The sequence below is a fragment of the Tauraco erythrolophus genome, chromosome 19, assembly GCF_009769465.1.
Source record: "Tauraco erythrolophus isolate bTauEry1 chromosome 19, bTauEry1.pri, whole genome shotgun sequence".
Taxonomy (NCBI): Eukaryota; Metazoa; Chordata; class Aves; order Musophagiformes; family Musophagidae; genus Tauraco; species Tauraco erythrolophus.
In genome coordinates, this window is record NC_141483.1 from 8,513,575 (window position 1) to 8,535,064 (window position 21,490).

General features: G+C 43.1%; 1 protein-coding gene across 1 annotated transcript in view; it reads right to left on the minus strand.

The window, feature by feature from the left end:
* The window catches only part of FBRSL1 (fibrosin like 1), a 399,203-nt gene that overhangs the window by 303,284 nt on the left and 74,429 nt on the right, over positions 1 to 21,490 (minus strand). The window contains 1 exon segment of the mRNA XM_086623316.1: positions 569 to 670. Within this exon segment, the coding sequence (XP_086479442.1) occupies positions 569 to 670 (102 nt within the window).

Here is a 21,490-nt window from a genome sequence, read left to right on the forward strand (position 1 = left end):
AAGCCTTCATATAAAATTATCCCAGCACTGCCATTGATTTCTTGGTGACTCAAAAGCCCATTTGTGTGTTTACACACTAAGGCACCGTTTGCTTTTGTTTTATCATAACATTCCACTCAATGTACCATCGAATTTCCTGAAAGACAGCTTTGCCCCAAAAACCTTTTGTATCTTGGAGGCAGCAAGCATAAAATTAGATGAACTGACTTTGCACCCAAACTACGTGATTACATGCAGTAGCTAAACCCAAAGATACTGTAAAAAGCTTTTTAACACAACTTCTTTGAGAAAACAAAACACAACATCAAGCCATTTTTCCCTGAGGAATAACAATTCCATTTTGTTTTCCCATCTCTGATCTTTCGCTTATCATATTATTTGCACCATGATTATAGTGTTTGCAAGGCAGCTCAACCACTTATGCCATAACACTCAATCATGACATAAAAAAAAGTTATTACACAGTGACCTCTGGATGCCAACATTTGTTCAGCAAGATTTATGAAAAGCCATGTCAGCAGCGGGAATTGCTGCAATGAAGCGATGCTTTCTCCTGAATGGTACTTACATCACTGAGACGGTCCCTTGAGCTGCTCCGCTGAGAGCTTGTGGCCTCCCTGATGCTGTCTTCCTCGCTATTTCTGCCACTTCTGCTTGTAGGGACCTTCATCTAGAGGGAGAAGAAGGAAGGGGAAAAAGGAGATTTTCAAGCACTGCTCTGCCACCTGTTCCCATGGTTGCCAACAGCGGTTTAGTCAATGTTTCACTCCTATGCCCACAGCACGGTGGAAAGGATGCTTTTGAACACATGGGGCTTCTCTGCAGCTGTGCTTGACCACGTGTGTCCATATTCCCTTTTGCTAATATGTGAGCGAAAGGGGTGCTTTTCGCACTCCTGGAAGCGGGCACGGCTGTGCCAAAGTCCTAGGGCATGACATGAGAGGGAAGCAGGCAGACAAACCCCCTTCACTCTTTGCTACCAGCAACCCTCAACTGCTGTGCTGGCGTTTCAGTACTGTTGCTTGCTGTAGGACCACTGCTGACCCAATGGCCAGGTCTCCAGTTCCCAGTCCAGAGACATGCCTCGGGGCCATCCTCAGTGACTGCACTTGAGAGGTGGGTACCAGCATGATGGCCAGGTGCCTGAATACCATGAGGGATACTGGCCTGAAACAACTTGCTTAAGATAACACATAGAATTTGAAGTAGAGCATGATTAACTCTTACAGCCAAGGATGGTTCTCTAACCACTAAATCCTCCTTTTTCCTACACTTGAAGTTGTACTTGTGTTTGTACCTAGGCGAGAGGTGTCAATGTTTGAAATCACAGTAACTTTCCGCTTGCACCTGCGAAGAGTGTTACAGGGGGAGGAGAAGGATAGGATAGATATGTCATTCACAGCTTCGTTCCTGGGCTCATTTACTAACAAATTATTCCGCTAATTCCCTTGTGAAATATTGGGTGGAAAGAAGTGTTTAATTTATTAATAGGTTCTATTCATATCAGTTTGGTTCCATTTAAATTACACTATTTAAAATGTCGGCTTGTACAAATTGGTACTTTTAATGGCAATAAAATCCCCTTGTTTCTTTCTGTCCTATTTCATTGCAGTCTCAGCAGCGAGCAGGGTTTGCTCACAGTGCTCTGGTATAACCCCAGCGTGTTCCAACAGTCCTGTGGCACGAGGAACCGTGTTCAGTGGGCACGCTGCCACAGTGCAGGCACTGCAACCTGAGCCCCGGGAGCACACAGATCCCATGGGCATTGGTATGGCCACCAGCTAAGTGCCTCACAGTCTATTAATATTTTAATACAATATTCAAGATACTAAATGCAGAATGAGCCCAGTACTCATCCACTCTGGAGTGCACAGACCTATATAGGCTTATATAGCAGAATAAAGAGCTAGTATCACGCTCATGTTGAAGTAACAGTACATTTCTGGTTAAAGTCCTTACTCTGCATGCCTTTCTGCCACCTTACACCTCATCAATATACTTTCTTCCTCAGGATAAGACTTTTAGACTCAGCCACATCAAAGTGTTAGAAATACAAATTTGCTCACGGCCACCTCATCACACAATCACTGCTCTCAGCATCAGTATCCTGTCTCATTCATTGTAAACCCCCTTCGCGATATGTTGCCCACCTGCAAACTTTTATCAAGACCGATTTTTCATCTTTGCTCCTACATCAAAATGTTCAAACAACACAGCAACGAAAGGTAATCCCTGCTGGGATCTTGCTAGAAGCATTTCCAACCAACAGTTGGCAGGAAATAATCCACTTGAAATTCATCACGTTGAATCCACATGGTCTGTTGCCTTAATAAAAAGGCCACCAGCACCAAGCACAGAAATGTAACTATACTAACATCAATACTGTGGCCGTTATCCACCAAATTTTTAATTCCACATATAATTAATAAAATTTGATAAGATTTTTTTTTTCTAAATACATAAAATGATTGTCATTCACTTGTTTTATTGCTTTTTAGGTATTTATTAACCAACTGTGATTTCAGCTATCCCATTATCTTGTCTAGGATTGATGCCAAGCCAATAGGACAAAATGGCAATACCCCATTAATTACAGCCTTTCAAAAATACTGGCACACCAGCTTTCTTCATTCATCTGGATCTTCCTACCCTTACTCAAAATCCAACTCTACTGGTTCCCAGTCATCAGCCAGCTCTTCTGAAACTCTTGGATGTAAACTATCCAACCTGCCAATTTCAAAGCTTCCAGACACAGCAGGTGCTTTGTTTCTCCCTGAAATTGGAACCACTTAACTATTACAGGGCAGAATTACAATTTCCCTAAATACAGTCCAGAAATACCCATTGAATTCTGCGGCTTTCTGATTTCTTACCCATAACCCTACCACTCCCACCTAGGAACACATCAAAGCCTGTCAAAATTATTATACTTTTGACCTAAACAACTCCTCGACAGCTGCAAATTAAAGGAAAAATAAATTACGCCATTCCAAATCCTTTCACCTTCCCAAGCGCAAATGTTCACCAGAATTAATTCAAAGGGACTAAACTGCCAGCTGTTTAAAGTTAGCAGAGACTCACCCAACCTGTTACCAGACTCCAATCTTTTGCTGTTTTTCTTGAGTTACAGTCAGCTCCCAACACCACCTGTTTCTTTTCTCCAAATTTCATTAAAGGAAAACTACATCTACACCCACGGTAACAAATTGAGACAATTTGACCTGACAAGGTCTTGCACGGGCAAGCAAATTAGAAGCATCACTGCTGCCATTAACCTTTCCAAGTAAATATCAATTATTAAACTTGCTGCACTACCTCTGTCCCCAGTTTGCTGCTGTGAATTAAGAGGGTCATCAGCCTTTTTGACAGATCTTGTTCATTTACACCTGCTGCCTGCCAGCAGGGGAGCCCGCACACCCGCAGCCGAGCGCTGAGCCAAGCTGCCTTAATTCATCAGTAATTACCCTAATGAGCCACACGCAGGACCCAACTAGGAGGACAAGTTGTTCTGCTAAATGGATGCATTGGTTTCACGGGCACTCTCTTCAGACCTGGGTATTAGTGAACCGGTCAAGAGCTTCTTTCCCAAAGTTGCTTCTGGCTTGGCTGCTTGATTTCTAGTGATTTTCTCCAGGTGTTTTTCTTTTGAGTTGCAGAAATGCCTCCTGATCATGTTCTCTGGTTGAGCTTTACTACAGGAACTGGTACTCCTCTCCCTTTGAGAAGGTTATGACGTTTTACAGCCTGCAGTGGCCCAGTGGGCTGGCGAGGAGATGGGCTCCTGGCCCCACGCCTGTCCCGGCCCCGGCACAGCAGCGTCAGCATGGCACGGACCCGAACAAGCAGCTCCCCAGATCCATACGCAAAACACACGAGGTCCTCCTGTACCACGCATCACCAGAGGCTTACACAGATGTGAAAGCAACACCAGCCACCATTATTAAATGCCTCATAACCCGTCTAAACGTTGGCCTGAGAAGGAGAGGGCTGTCCCAGAGAAGCTGCCTTTCCACTTGGATAAAGCTGCCCTACTGCTGCTACAAAACAGCATTAAAATCACTAACGAGCAGTGTTTAGGAAGGAAGCCCCTTCTCCAGTGTGTTGGCTTTGCCTGTCTGAAAGCCCCTGCACCACCCGCTGCCGTGCTCTGCTCCCACGGCCCCGCTCCGAACGCAGCCCCAACAGCTGCTCAGGGAACAGCAGGGGAAAGCATCCGAGCATGTTGGATCGCACTGCCTTCAGGTATGCTCAAAATACTTCAGAAGTCATCTGAGAAGCAAAAAGTCTCAGAACAACCCCAAGGCGCAAAGCCCAGCGAGGGAGTGTCTTGGCAGGGTGCTCCTCCGCCGCGTCCCCGGAGGCTCCAGGGGTTGGGGGGAATCTCTTCCTAAACATCGTCTGACTGCTGTGTCACTTCAGGACAGCTAGGCCAGAACAAAATAAAAAGGCACAAGGGGACAACTGAAGGTATTCGGTAATTTATCTCTTCCAAAGGCCAAATCCTGTCCTTAACCAAATCCTAAGTCAGCAAGACATTCACATCAGTATGTATTCACTGAAACATTAAATAGGTACCCAAGTTTTACTCAAGCTGAGCCTATTTAATCACTGAAGTTAACAGGATTCTCCAAAAGCATTATTTAAACCCAAAGTTGCTAAAAACCCAGACCAATGCAGCCTCCCACGAGATAAACACCACACCCGACACGAGCGCTCACCGCAGAGAAGAGCCAGCAGTGGGCGATCCCAGTGATCTGCAACAGCTTCAGCTTTTACTAGAAACTACAGATTTGTGTTTGAGAACATGAAAGATGCCGTTCCCAGCTCCACGGGAGCGAGCCGGCGCTGCAGACCGGGCTGGCTTGGCAGGGAACAACTGGGGACAAGGTGCAGAGGGTTTGTATGGCCGCGATCAATTTGCATGCTGCAGGTGCTCGCGGACAGTCCCAAGCCACATTTGGAGCCAAGAATTATGAACCTCGCGCTGTTGGACGTCATGTAGCATGATTAAATATCATAACTCATTCCGGTAATAACCCCAGCTCTCATTACAGTCCAGCTCTGCTCTCCTGGACCGCTGCTGCCTTTTCATTTCTCCCATCCAACTTCCCCACTCTTTATTTCTTCTTTTGGGGCAGGGGTGGAGGAATACATGAATGGGCAGAACGAGTCTTGTTTCCCTAAAAGGGCTTTTTCATTACCACTACACTGGCTCTCAGCCCCCACTTTTTAATCATAATAGATCAGCCTGCTCTCCATTTACTTAAGCTTTTCCGATGTCAGAGGAAAGCACGTTTTTATTTGGCGCACCTATTTTCAAATCGCGGGCACGCTGCCCCCGCTCATTATTAATAAATACATTTCGATTTATCACAAGCTCCGTTTGAGTGCCACGGGGAGCCTGGGGCAAAAGGAGACAAATTCTTTTCTTAAGTTGTTCTGAAAGGTGCTGGGCTTCCCGACCCTCACCCCCATTAACCCAGCACAGCTAGTGCGCTCCTACTGGGAGCTCCACGGCTTGCGCAGCGGCAAACTCGGACTGATCTTGTGCCATCTCAATATATTTGTTCATTATCTTGCGCACACACAGAAGCATTTGGAAATGTACTCAGGGCACAGGCCAAATTGAATCATCTGCCTTCATTTTCCACACGATCTGAAGCTACAGCTGCTACAACAGGCTGTGGGATTTTTATTTTCCTTCCTTAACAGTTTTTTTCCTCGCTCTTAAAGTCACAGCAGTCTGATTTTAAACCTCTTGCCGTTGCTTGGGTTTGTGTCTGCTTTTTACAAAACGAGTCTTGCGTACACACACAGCAGGAAAAAAAAATCCCCAACAACCTCTCTCATGCTGTTCTGAAGGCAAGACAGAAAGCAGCGCCCTCGGGGAGAGACATAATTAAAATATTCATCTCAAAGATGCTTGTTCTGGTGGCTCAGATGGGCCTATTAATCCACTAATCCTCTCACCTCTGCCAGCGGACAGGCACTGGCAGGAATGGCGCCCACCGACTTTGTGCTACACTTGGGAAGCAAGGGATGGTTCCACAAAAACAAAGGAGCCCTTACAGATCAGGCAGGGCACATAGCACTGAGCCAAGTCGCCTCCTTTCAGGAATACATTAATTTGAGAAAAAAGTTTAATTCCTTTTTATAGCTCTGGAAGATAAACTTTCATTTCTCTTGAGACAAAGGGCACACCAAACACAACCTTCAGATTTAGGATTTTACTGACTTCATGGCAAATCTATTTTGGCAGAAGTTACTTGGAGATAAGCAGGTACAGCTGGGAGGCATCCAAGCCCCAGAGTTTAGGTGCAAGCTTCCGGATCACCAGAGACAGGGATGCATCCACCTTATCGTGCTCATCTATCTAAACTAATGCTGCTGAACACCATTTTACATCTCATCAGTGCGTAACAACTTTATCATCTGCTCTACCAAAGGACCATTTTTCAACTGCTTCTAGAGGGTTAAACTAAGGAAGAAAAATTTTCTGCAGATAAGATTTCATACTAACAAAGATTATGACTCCTCACAGTTACAAGAATTGTTAAGAGCAACTGTTTCAAAAACTTAGCAAAACTAATTGTATGGCCTGTCCCCTTCCCAATAAACATGAAAACGATGCTTAAACAATATTTAGGGAAGACTTTTTTGCTAACATACGCTTGTGTTTTATTATCAACTCTCAAACAAGCTCGTGTTTCTCTTGGTAGACTATGAGCAGTAGCAGCTCTCTGCAGCAGGAGACAACAAACTTCCTTAATAAATACAAATGGACAATTTAATTAAAATATATTGGAGACTTGGAAAAAGGACTATTTGTGGACGAAACAGTCTGTTAAGGGATTGCACTCAAGGCTAGTTCAGTGTATTTTAAGCAGGCAACAATAAGTAGAGTGAAACGTACTGCACAGAGCTCTAATCCAATGATTAAAGAGCACACTGAAATTATAAACGTCTGTTTTCCAGAAGGGCGGAAAAAAAAAGTCACCCAGTTGCCTCTGGTTTTAATGCTTGAAAGAAAACAAACCATTTGGCTTTAAAAATGTACGTCTTTAAACCTGAAAAGACCCATGTATCAAAACAAGGTGGAATCAGCTAAACACATTACTTGTGACTTGTTTCCTTGAAAATCCAGCCTTAATGCATTCTAACAAAATTTATCTATCCCAAGCATACCTCATAATGAGATCAACTGGGAAAAATATCAGGCTTGTTTGTATATTTTATACTTGCTCTAACTTGGCAGTTTGGAGATTATGTATTCCCCAGGTCCCTCCTTAAATCGTTTCACACGCTGCAATTTGATTTTCTTTGCTTGCCCTTTTCCACAATTTTTTTGATACATTTTATTGAGTTCTTGCTCAGAGGGAAACGTTCCCTTTGAATTAAGGGTGCAATCATTTTTTTGCTCTAAATAAGGACATATGGCGTAGAAAGCAACGTTATGGTCCGAGGATTTTATGATTGAAGTAGGACTCATTTTAAAAAATGACAGTGGCATCAGGTTAGATTACAGTAGTTTTTCTAATTGGGTGGTGCTGCTGTGGATGTTGCGATCAGCTATCTTGGCTGTAACTCATTTTAAATATGACACGTCCATTTTTACTTGCTGTGATGAAGAGGAAAACTGCAGCAGTCTTAAGTTATGATACAGAAGGAAATTAGTTTTTTTTAAAAAAACAATAAACGATAGACAGAAAACAAATCACATTCATTCAGAAAGCTGTATGGTTTTTAGAAGCTTATACATTTGACTGGTATGCAGACTTCTGGTTTCTATAATCCTGACTTACCTGTTTCCTCTGGAGAAGTTACTTAAATAATCTGTACTGCAGTTTAGCAGTCTGTAACATGTTGCTTACTTTTTACCTCTCCTTGGGATGCAGAGAAATTGAATTAATGTTAGCAAAGGATTTCTGTGCTTAGAAGCTGTCAGAGTCAGCTGCTACAGGAAGTAGTTGTAGGAAGTACAACAACTTAATGTAATAAAAAAGTAGTATTAGTGAAAAATCACAATACTTAAAAACTATTGTTAGTTTCTCAGCTCCTTGAGCAACGTTAACTACTCATTAATAACCTAACTTTTAATCTTAAATCTTGCAACTAGTCATGGGTCATCTTACATTTTTAAAAACAAATGAAAACCGAGTTGATTTGGTGTGGTTCATCGCCTTTTGCGAGAGTTTCTATAGGGCGCCCCGATGAGCCAGGGTAACACCCTACGACGAGCTCAGCGTTAGCTCTGAGACATTTCTCCAGGTCTGCTCTCGCGCCTCTGCCTGCACTGCTGTCCGCACCGCTGGCGACGCAAAGCCCATCTCACGCTAGGATCACAGAGGTGCCTGGCAGCCCCAATCTTTCTGCAGTGCCCACGCAGACTCTGCTGAATGCTGGCTGGCTTGTTCGCCTTTCTAAATACCTAAATAGAGAGAAACTACATTTGGCCTCAGGTTTTTCAGTAGTGTGGCCAAAAGAGTGGGCCAGTGCTGCTGGGGCCTGGAGAAGCCTTTTTCACTAGTGGCTGGCACAGAGAGGCTGTAAGGAGCGCCAGGGTTGGCATTTCTGCAGCTCAACCAACGCACTGGAACCGCCGCAAAGATTTTTCACAGCTTCTCGGCTGGCAGGTGGCCTCGGCTGCAGAGTAGAGCCGGCACTGCTCCCCTGCAACAGCCTGTGCTCTCAGGATCGGGAGGCTCACTGCGATGCGAGAGCTAATGCTTATTTTGGAAAAGAGCTGGTGCTTAAGCAGGCAAAACTGCTCGATTTTACAGCTGCCATCAGGCCTGCATAGCAAACTGCACTCTGCATGCCCCCAGCCGTACTTGGCAGATGGTAGTAGACAGCTGGGAAAATCTGGGTTTGACATACGTCAATGATAAACTGTGTCAGCGTAGACCTGCTTAGGTTACAGCTAGCTAGTGTGTGTGCAGGAGTGAGACTTTGACTGGTGAAGGGTAAATGGCATTCCTAACCAATTTAGCTAAAACCTGCCTTCCACCACGGGGTACGCAGGCGGCACCGATGAGCCCTCGGGGCTGTCTGGAGAGGCAGGCGAAGCGATAACGGGGTAACTCGCAATTTTGCGACTCATGGGCTACAGCACAAAACCAGCACAGCACGCAACAAAACAGTGCCCACCATCAGCGATGATTTATCAGGTCCTCTTGCAAAAACAGACTATAAGCAATTTCCAGAGAAAAAAGGCAGGAGTCCCTGCACTCCCTCAGTGAAGAAACCCCGGAAATATCAAATAAACTTATCGGGGCACTTTAGTCTGTGTTTATAGATAAATGAAGGCACACGTAAGCACAAAAAAATAAGACACACAACTTGGTGACTGAAGAGAAGCAGCCTGTAAAGCTGGGAGCTGACAACGAAACCATAGCTGGACAAGGGACAGACATGATCACCATCAATGAAAAGGCAGCACCTAATAATTACTGCACCAGTCGTAATGCTCAGCCAGAATCAGATGCCCTAACTACACTTTAATTTAGCGACAGGTCTAAAGGAATAGCATCCAATAAAGACTCCATGAGAGAGCTGAAAGCCTCTGAGCAACTTACTAAATAAGATTTGCAGCTTCAAGTTTCACATTAAGGTGATTTGAACCTGTGATTCTCAGCTATAAAACGCCATCCAATATGCATCAAGCAAGAAGTTGATTTTGCACGTTTTTTTGGTGATGGGAAAGAAATGGGTACGATAAAGATCAGCTCAGGACTCTTAACAACAGATGCATCAAGTGTTACCAACAGCAGTGCAGCTGACCGTATCGAAAGGATCACTGTAAGGGAAGTAACTGAGCAGGATGGAGGTATGATTGACTAAGCATCCATTTAGCAAGGAGAGAGCTGTGTTCAGCTGGAGCCAAAAGACCAAATTAGGCTGAGTTTACACAATGCTTTTAAATACCATGTAGGAGGCAATCAGAATTGACAGCTTTAACATTGCTGCCACCTATGCATACAGATACCACCTATTAAAGGCTAATATCAACAGCTGTGATGTTCAAAGCAAAAGCAGATTTAATATACATATTAAATTGTCCAAAGCTGCAGGAGATGTTTCAAAATATATTAGGAAATTCAACCAAGAAAAATCTCTCTGTATGCTATGGTATTTCTCTTCTAGTAATATTACCCACTGAAAGTAAGGGTTTTGAATTGAAGACAAGAGGTGATGATAACATTCAAAAGTGATTTTAGTAAGAGAAGATCACAAAAAGCATGATAAACACATTACTAATGATGCCAGAGAGGCAAAACATTCAATGGAGTTCTGCTTTGTCCTTGGGAAGAAAACAGACTCATTCCTCAGTTGTCTAATATCTTCCTTTTGTTATCAGACATTTGCCAAGAACAAAGTCCAGACCTGCTGCACAAGCCCTAGAATAGGGGATCAGGTGCACACAGATGTTTTAATAGATCTTCGAATAGCAACTGAGAAAACTGAAAAAAAGACAAGTATTGGAGAAATATTTTGAAGGAGTAACAAGGACTGGCTGGGCAGCTCTAGGCACATTGCCATGATACGGAGCTTAAACAGATGAAGAAAACAACCCCAATACTGCATTCAATTGACTGAATTAAACTATTTCAGTCAACAAGGTTTACTGGAAAATTAATCTTCTTGAATAAGCCTGGCTTCATTTCTTTGATGAGTTTGGTTGAAGAGGGAACTGCATGAACATAATACATTTAGGATTCTTGACGCATTCATACCGTAAGACATTCTGGTAAAAATCAGCACTATATAAATATCAATAAAGCATATTTTAAGCAGGAAACATATAGGTTAAGTTCTCAAAAAGTAGTGTCAAGAAATAATGATCAACGTTTGCTACAGAAGGTAAAAGGATTTAAACAAGGCTTGCAGTTATTCAGTAGTTCCATCAATATCTGAGAAAAATATTATCAAAGCCACTGCAGATAAGATTCATAGATGCCAACAATACCTGTTTAAAAACAAATAAGGAAGAGGAGAGGAAGGCAGTTTTAGGCAGCAGCTTGCATTCCTTGAAAAACACACCTCGTTGGAAATAAAACATCCCAAAGCAGAGCTGCACTATGTTTACGAGGAACAAAGGTGGCTGCCTGTAGCTACTATGGAAGAGAGACTATGCTGCTCAACAGAGTTGCTCGCTCGGAAAAAGCTGGGAGGGTCACAGTGGACAAGCACGTCCGTATGATGGATGTAACGCTGCAACCAGAGTGAACTAATCCAATCTCTGAGCAAGGGAAGAGAGGCCACTTTGTCTTGGATACAGAACGGACAGGAATGATTTTGGAAGGCTGGCTCGGTCTACAGCCTGCCCAGCAGGACAGGAAGGCAAAGCTCTTGTGAACTGACAAATTATGGCAGCTACAGCCTAACCTGTGGTACAAACTTGGCGAGTTGTCCTGAATTGCTCCAAGTCCTTCTCACACAGACCACAGAGATCAATGACATGGCCATTAGAAAAGGCAAAAATTGCCAGCAACTATCCGGGTGTGATGCACTGCAGACCTCTCCTTACTTAGAACTGGGAACAAAAGTTACCATCCTGATGCTGATTGACAGTGAAGGAGGATTTTGTAATGGCAGCCTGCAAACCCTGTGGGCTCTTGTCCGTAGTTCAAGGCAAGGACAAAAGCATCCACATTCTCACTCAACAATTCACTCAAATCCTCCAAGCATCCCATGTGAAAACCCATGTTTAGTACAGTAGGGTTTCAAATTCATTACTAGGACTCTGAGGCACCACAATAACACAACTAAAACACCACCAGATGTGCGTCATATAATACATGTTAAAAAAAGAAAAGACATACTGTGTGCAGATACAACAACAATTTGCTGTTCAAATTAATTCAGGAATCAGTAACATCCCTATAAACCCAATATATAAAACATATGCTACTGCAGACATGCATAAATTGCATGCAATTTTTTCCAGATAAAGCTACACATGCAATTAATAAACTAAAGTGAAAAAATAAAAGAAACAAAGTAAATAAATAAATACAAAGGCTGCACAGGGAATGAGGAATTTTACAAAAACTGCTGTCGAAGATCACAGTGCTGAACAGACAGCCCCAGCCGCGAGCTCGCCCCGTGCTCTGGGCAGTACGGTCACACCCCAGTCTCAGCTCATCTGAACAGGGATCTCACACGTAGCAGAAACTGATGTCGAACAGAGACCAAATCAGGTTTTTTGCCCAGCACTGGCATAAGTTGAAGCTACAGTGGCACAATTTAAATGACAGGAGAAAGCAGACAGTCTTTCACATACATAGAATCAGGCCTAATACCGCGCGTTTTCAGCCGTTCTGCAAACCAGCCCACACTCACATCCCTGAACCGATCTGCGTTACAGTCTCCTGTTATTTCTGAAGACCCCATAAAACCTGGGAGCAAGGCTCCAGCAGAGCAGCAGCTGGGGGAAAAGCTGACATTAAAGGCAAGAGAATCACCACTTCAATGCAGGGGAACTGATGGATGGTTGGCACGAGCTGTGGTATGATGTGAATTTGGCAAAGCAGAGACAACCCCCACACTCACCACCATGAATGTTTTTATTTCAACTTCTACCTTGTTCTAGACAGACCTACGATTTGCTTTTATTGCTAATTCAAACTCCACCAAGTCCCTACTTGCAGTCTCTAGACTGCCTGGGACCTCTCCTTTCCCTGGAAGAGGTCTTCATCATCCAGCCAACTGCCCCTCGTCACCTATGGGCAATGGAAAGCTAACCACAGCTGCTTCAGTAAGTCCCAACAAGAACCAGAGCCATTTTCTTCAGGCTCCCCACAATAGCAGAAGAATCAAGCCACTCTGGCAAAAGTCAGAGCAAACCCTACAGGTCTGCAAAGCAGGTCCCTGGCTCTGCACTTGAAACCGAGGCAATCCGAAAACATCATTGCTGTCTGCCTGTGATCACCCATTGTGATCAGCCAAGACAGTAGTGTTGTCAAGGAAACTTTCAGTAAGGCCATGAGATCCTACACCACCACTGCAAGTTTTCTGATTAGAGAAAACAGTGTTATAACTACCACAGCAAGCACAGCCAGCTCCATAAGGAAACACAGAAGCAATTTCCTCCAAATGCCCAGGGGATATCCTGTTTGCTGTTCAACATCCTGAAGAAAACACAAATCTAAGAATAATTACAGCCAAAGCAACTGAGGTGAAGCCCTTTGGTAATTTTCAGCCCTGGCTGACTAAAAAGGGGTGACAATTATTTTAGCTAATGATCACTGAACTTTGAGATTAACATTCGCAGCTGTGGAACAGGAAGCAGCTCTTTAGAAGGCAGCACTGCCGTGAGGCTAAGCCCAGAGCTCCCCGAAATAGCTGGTTGACACTTGCTATCATCAAGGGACACAGTGCCTTACCCAAAGATGCAAGGGAATAAAGAAAGCACGGAAAGCTCAGTAAAGATAGACGGGGAGCCTGCCCTACCTTCCTCCTGCGTAACACAGACAGCATCGATTTATGGTGGAGGACAACGCTTCTTGTTGGCCTATACCATACTCTCATGATGTGCTCCACAAGACTGGCTTGGCACCTATTCTATATTCTGTAGCTTTCAAAATTTCTCAGACACAAAAGGACTGGCTGAAACACTGTAGCTTTGAGCAAAAAACAGGATCTGGATTTCGTACTGTGTTTTCTGTCATTACAGAAACTAACTCAAGTATCCTTGTTCTGAGCGCTCTTCCTGCTTGTACACCCCCAAAATCCAACCCCAAACTGTTTGGCTCCGATTATTCTTCTTGTGAGGGTTCAGACAAAAAAGAAGAAAAAAAAACCCCACACCAGCGTGCCCTGCCTGCATCGTTTCACAGAGGGCACAAAGGCTTGGAAAGCACCAAAACAAGCCCACTAGTTTAACTAAAAGCCTGATTTGAAGCTGATTTAAACTGCTGTAAATGGTGTGTAGTGTCCTTATCGAGCTTTAAGCCAAACTTTAGTTTTGTTCAGGTTAAATAAGTTATGAATCAGTCTAACTTGAACTGGAAGAAGCAGCTTTTAAAGCAAAATTAAAGGAATAGTCTAGTTAAGTTAGACTGCTGCTTTCCTTAAGAATAGTCTTAGCTGCAGGAAACGCTTATTTTCCTTGTCACATTTGGTGCAGAAAAGTATTTTAAACAGTAACAAGCATCTGGTTTCTCTACTTGTTCAGTGGGAAAGTCCAGAGTTATACAAACAGCACCTTAGAGGATGACGCAGTAATAGCAAGATGCATTTATTAATGATCCTACTCATATTTCCTGAGAGCATCTCCAAATACCTATCAAGTTTAAGCAGCAAGGATGCACAGTGGGTCGTATTATCATCCCAGTTTCTCAGAAGGAATGAAAAGATTGGATGACTTTGGGAATGTCAAGCAACAGACCTGGGATAAGGCTAGGACTAGAACTATATAGAAAACTGGATGGCTAAAAGCACTACAGCTTTTAATAGCAACCATTTTGCATCTTATCCACAAGATCTTTCTCCCTGAGTGATGTGCATGTAAATACTCCTTAGAAATAAAGCATAATGTTAACTGAGTAGAGCTTGCTGAGAAAGTAAAAAAAGGAATTGCTGCTTTTTTGGATACTGCACGGAAACCCCACATCTCCACAGGAAATATTTCAGTAAAAAGAGGAACAGAGATAAAGCATGAAAAAATAAAGCCTTCGGATGGGAAGGCTTTGTGGCAGAGGGGTAAGGGAGCACAACTTCGCTACTGGGAAGACAGGATGGGATTCAGGACTGGACAGTGAGGTTTTTCTTTGGGCAGAAAGACCCGTATCTGAATGCTGCCTGAAGGCAGGAGGCTTCTAAGCACCTTGGATACAGATTTGGGAAATGACCAAGGTCTGTCACACCACAGGATCTTTACAAGCAGCAGTGGGGCCCAAAACTGCTGTAACCAGAGGGAACAAAACTGAAAGCTCAATACAGAGACCAAAAGTCAGAAAAAGGACTTCTCTGAACTGTAGCTCTTTCTGTAAGAGCAAGCATGGGAGAAGGAACAAAGCCCAGAATAACAAAATTCACCAAGGTAGGACTATGGGTAGAGCTAGATAACCAAGTAATTACTCAGGTCTTTAAAGTTCCCTTGTTGCTGCCTGTGGATGAGCAGCAAGAGGACCCTAGAAGTAGCATGTGGGAATGGCAAAAGCCTCTAAAATTATGATGCAAAAATTGAACATGTCTCCTTGAGATGTAAAACTGGTCTCACATGGAGCTTTTGTGCTAATAGCTGTCTCAGTCGATATGCAAATTCCACATAACAGCACATGTCTAGATACCATTGCACTATAAATATCCTTGCTCAGAACACTTCACCTTGCTGCTATTCACAATGTACCTGACAGTTTCCTATTTAAAACAATATTACCGCTAAAGGAAACCATTAACAGAAGGCTAAAGGAAACAAACTTATTCACTGAACCAACACTGTTGTCTCAGCAAAACAAAGCAATTAACATCTGAGTTCACAGGAAAATGTATTAGCACAACAGATGCATGTGCATGTATTTCGGCCCTTTGGTAAAATTCACTGTTTTGGGGCCAGCTGTTTCTGCTCATGCCAAAGAAGAATCCAGCTGCATCAAGCTGTGAATATTTCTTCTGATCTGTCAAAATCTGCTATGAACTAGAAGAGAAAAAAACAGAACTGAAGTTTGAAATAGAAGTCTGTTTTCCACTGGGGATTTTACCACCATCTGTATTTTAAAAGCTTTAGTACAACTTGACAGAGTTTGAAAAAGTTTGCAACACAATAGGTAACGCACATTGAAATACCATTCAAGTAAGGCTTCTGGTAGAGTTGAAACATATGGTAGAAGACTAGTTTTTTTCACATTTTTTCTCCTTAAAAATCAATTTATACTTATTAGTTGGATTTACAACACGCTTAAATTGTACAGCCTTTCTTGTAACGTGCTGCCATTATGAGCTGAACTCTCATTATCGAGATGATAGAGCAGTATCGAATTACTGGGCAAACAAGGTCCTTTCTCAAAAACACCAGAGGTGATTCTTTTTCTCACGGTTTCTAAAACAATTTTTTTTTTTTTCATTAAGAGAATTACTATGGATTTGCACTGATGCAAGAGTAAAATGATACCCTTTTCCCAAAACCATAAAAAAAGGAGCCAAATAGAAACAGAATAGCTAAACATAAAACATGAAAGCATCTCATAACAAGGTAAGTTCACAAACTATGCCATGTCTGTCAACAATTGGTACTGTCCTTCCTAAAAACCATCCATCTAGCAGGACCAGCATGCTCCCACCTTGTAGCCTACCTCCGGAAAAGCCCATAATTCATCTCATAGAAACCTCTGTTTTATCCCCAAAAATGAGCTCCTACTGCCCACAGGAATAACGCTGCACCATTATCTTCTGGATCTTCTGAAGTGCCTCAGGTACCTCGACTCTTAAAGGTGTCAAGAATCCAACATCTCATACTCTACCCTCAAAATTTCAGCCTAAAAAAAAAAAAAACAACCAAAAAAAACCCCCAACAAAACAAAAAAACCCGAACAAACAAAAACAAGAAAATCCAAAAACTTTTGAAACACACAAATATATACGGCATGGCACAAAGGAAGTGCAATATGGCTGGATATATCTGAACTAAACTCAGTTTAAATTCTGATCTTCTCCAGTTATTGCCTGCTCACCACATTTGTACACCAGCACTCAGGCAGCTGTGCTGCCTTCCAGGTGTGCGGCACAGCTTTGCCACTGACAGGGTTATCTATTTTACAAAGAATTATGCTAGCAGGGAAAATCACAGTAGAATTGTTTTGAAAGAAGCAAGCCTCAGATGGACAATTTAGATTTCACAGAAGTTGAAAGAGGATTTGCAGGTTCAAATTATTAATCAACACCCTGCCAGGCAGGGGCCAAGAGCAATCTGCCAGTGCTGAGTTTTCTTGGACTTAAACTGTAAAATCTGGATTTTAGATTGACTCAGTGGGGAGAGGTGTTTTTGTGCCTACAGCCTTTTCCTTCTGAAGCATCGAAGCAAACCAATCCCTGGCTTTTAGGGGCAAATATGAACTTAGGGATGGTGGGGGAAGTTCCTCCTCCAGGAAATTCAGGGTTCAGGGGCTTTCTGAGCCAGTGGACACGGTGCATGTGACAAGGTTACTTCTCTGTTCTTAAAAGCATATTCCAGCTATGACAACATTATAAACTGCACATGAGGTCACATGGGGCCTTTCTTTTGTTAGCAAGAAACATAGAGAAAAGAGGCCAGAAAAAGGCAGGTGCTCTCGGAGTACCCAGCCTACTGCTGCAACAGCATCAGTTCTCCCACAGCGACAATCGCGATGACGCAGGCTGCTCCAGCGAGGAAGAATTTAATTGTGACAAGCACCTAGCACAATGTAACAACAGTTAATCACAGAGAGTTACACAGTGGGTGCCCCTGGCCACATCAGGCCAGCTTTAGCATCCTTTTGCTTGACCTATCAAGCCAACACACACATTCAAAATTCAGTAAAACACCCAGGGAAACTGTTCGTAAACCACTTTAAAGAGAATGCGAACTCATGGTGTTCTACCAACCAAAACCTGACACAGGCAGAGACATATTCCACCATTTGCTTCATATTTTTATAAACCCCATCGCAGTCTCCTGGGGAACAGTCACTGGTACTAGTGAGCGGTCCACTGGCACACGTGCTCAGGACAAGCAGCGGCACGGACCTGACATGCCTCTCAGTCGTGGCTTGCTGGTGTATTTCAGAAAAGCCCCCCATCTGTGCAGATACTAAAACGCAGCTCTCACAAGCCAGAAATCACCCCATCCCCTGTGTTTCTGCACTCGAAGCACAGGAGGCTGAGAAGAGGCGATCCCACAAGCCCAGCCCCGCCAGCGTTTGGTGCGATACAGGCTCCCGAGCAGCTGCTCATGCTCCCACATCTGAAGCCCCAGAGCGCGCGTGGTTGAACGTTTCAGGGTCTAAGTGCGGTGTGCTGTGGGCATCTCCTGAGCAGGGGAATAGGTGTGAGCAGCAGAAGGGTAGGGGGAAGGTGCAAGCCCACGTGTGAGAGAAGATGCGCGTACACCCACATGCATGAACGAGAGAGGACCACCAACATATGAGCCAGACAGCATCCGTTCCAGGTCTCCCCTCTAGGGTACATCTTTATTACAAAGAAGTGTTGCAAGATGAAAATTGGGAGCTTGAGGCCAAAATCAAAACAGAAAGACCCACAGACCTTGACTGAAAATGGTGATTCATTTTTTCTTTATTTTTACCTTAACTGTCTCTCAGTGAGGCTAACTGCAGAAGCGTCACACTGCTGCTCCTGTTGCATTATATTATAATAATACTTGTTTCCTCTTGCTAGCTACTCATCAAGGATTACCTCCAGCGCAGCCCTCCGTTCTTTCAGATCTAGTCAGAAGGCAAATTAGTCGCAGCCTGATGGGGAGTGCTAAATTTTTCATTACAATCTTTCTCCGGAGGTTTGGTGTTTAATAATTTGTACTGTATAAAATTTCACATATGGGAAAACACGGCACCACACAGCCTCTCCAGATGCCTTTTTTTTTTCTCTCTCTTTGCTGCTAATCATGTGAGCCCCCCAGCTAACGGAGTGGATTTAGGGCATAATTAAAGCTTTATACTTTAATAGTAATATGGGTAAAGCTCAATTTCATTTTTGAGAAGAACATGCCACATTTGTAAATTCCCATTTCACTGAGGATCAATTTTCAAACAGGCTTTGTACCTGGGCTTCTTTATTCGTGATACACCATGGAAACATAAACCACGTAAGCAGCTTGTGGTACTATGAAAGACACACACCCCTGCTTAGTTGCTGGGAAGGCTTTTTAGTTCCTTACCATGAATCCAAGAGTCATGATGGTTGTGCAGGGGACATCTGTAAGAGAGCATTGACATCATCTGCTCTGTTTTTCATCACATAATTTGGCAGGAGAGTTTCTCAGATGGGTCATATGGACTTCGAATCTCTTAAAGTTGTAGCTACAGCCCTAAGCAGAGCTGAAGTGATTTAACATTGCTGCTGCTCTCCTAAACTTCTCCCCAGCCACCACCATTATTCCTTCTCCACACAGCCCAGAAACCACAGGGCTGTTGTCGTGCATGGGAATGCAGAGCCTTCTCCAATCTTCCCACAAAATTGCTTTCTCCCCACATTTCTGATGAGAAGAACAATCTGGAACACACTTTCGGGATTAACTACAGCTATGTGTAAAGGACCAGCACAAGGTTTACACACTGGTTAAGAGCCTGGAAAGCCTCACTGTAAAGACTTAAGTGGGACCTAAGCAGGGGATAGGATTCTGCAGTAGGTACTTCACAGCAAATGACCCATCATGTAACCTACTTACTGCTGTAACCTACCAAGTACCATATCGTTTCTCATCCCCAGGCATTTTTCCCCAGGTCTTCCAGCATCCCTTTATCTTCTCAGCAACATACTGAGATCTCAGCAGTGACACGCTGCTGTAGAGCATGACAGATAGGAAGGGTAGGTGAAATGGAAGAAGGAGTGCTGGCAGAAAGGCAGGAGACAGATTCCTTGAGTGGCTGAAACAGGAATAGTTATACAATGGTCAGCATTTTTGGGACTAATTTTATTATTTGATGAACTCTGGAGTACAGCTCCCTTAAAGAAAGAAGCAGCCCAGTGATTAAGTTCCCAGGATGACAACTTACAATATCAATTCTTTTCCTTCTTCTCCTAAACATCCTCCTAAGTCCACTCAGGAAATACACACTGAGCAGGACAATGACCACCTTTCACAACATGGTTTTAATTCAATCCAAGTTCCTCCCATCTGCTCAAGAGACATACAGACAGCCTTAAAATGAAGTGCTTTGGCGCTCTGATGGATTTCTGATTTCCCATAGAGAAACCAGGTGATAAAGAGCCAGTTTGAACTAGTGTGGTAAAAATTTACAGTGTTCTTTGACAAATCTAATTCTTTAACAGAAAGGGGAGATTGCAGTTGCCATTAAGTGTCTCTGTGCCCTTACATCACAGTTGAAAGCCAGGTTTTACTCCACCAATCAGCAGGAATACTGGTGGGGTAAAGTAAAACTGTTACCATGGATAAGCATCTGCGCAGCTCTCAGAGCCTGCAGTATGCTGGCAAATATATCAAATGACCTAGAACTGAGGAATAATGACCTTGAAAGTAAGAGCTTATTTCTGGTTTTATCCGTCTTTAATATCACAGCTTAAACTAAATCAACCACGCATTTTAAGATCTATATTGTATCCTTCCAAATCTATTTGAAAACGCTAAAGTCTTGAAATGTTATTTGTTGAAGTGCAGAGCTTATTACAGGTCAAAATCTTACTTGCCTTTTAACTGATTACGTGTGTTACTTAAGTCAGTACAGCTGCTACAGGACAGACAGCTCCCCAAACTTAGTGACCTTTCTCAGCAGCCATCAAACTACGGAGACAAACTTCTCATATATGGTAGTCAAATCTAAATATGAGAAAAGAATATATTTATTTAAAGTGTTTTCTAAATGTCTTCATGTTGAGTTCCAGTTTCACTGGCATGCACAGGTCCTGCCTGCTAGGTAAAGATTCTCAGCTCTGTAATTTTTTTTTTTTTTTTAAAAAAAAAAACATGTAGCTTTATGAAGACTCAATTAGTGACCAGTTGCAAGGGTGGCAATGTAGCACTACCTATGCATGGAAGAAAGTGACCTTCAAGACGTTCACTCATCTCAAAGTCTAGCAGTCATTTCCATGAAATCCCTGAACAGGAATAAACACATATGGTGACAAAATAGATGCAAAGCCTCCATGTCAAAGAGCAGACTGGACTCTTGCCATCAGGCCCATGACAGTGATCCCTAATTCTCCAGGACATCTGCTTATCCAGCAAAACACAAGACGGTCATCCAGCAGACAGGACAGCACTGGTGTTAGCATACACGACGTGGAGTCAAGTTCTACCTCTAGCTCTGACCTCAGACATATTTCTCTCTACTATTGCTTGCCTCTGCTTTTTTTTTTTTTTCTTAAATAGAAACCAGTTATATATAACATCATTATGCTCAGTTTGTGAGGATGAATTTATCTGTGACTGCCAAAAGCATGGTAATCTTCAGAACGAAGTATGATTACTCTGTCATCATCATGCATCTCTACAGATAGCAATGCTTATGTTATCCTTTAAACGGGAAGAGGTCAAACCACTGATGTTAAACCCATGAGGCCTGAGAGCTAAAGGACAAGCTGCAGTATCAGTTTTTGCCAGAGGAAACTCATCCATGTTCTGATTTGGCGGGAGAAGGATTTATATCAACTTACGCCAGATAAGAAACATGGGAAATAAATACATAAGTCAGAACTTACTAATGGGTATTATTTCTCAGATAGTAGCAAGTTAATGCTGTATAGCCAGGCAACAAAGCCATTCCACCCTTGATAAAGGCATAAACACATTAAAGGAATAATCCCTGTGTGACATGAGGTTACTTGTGCATTCATA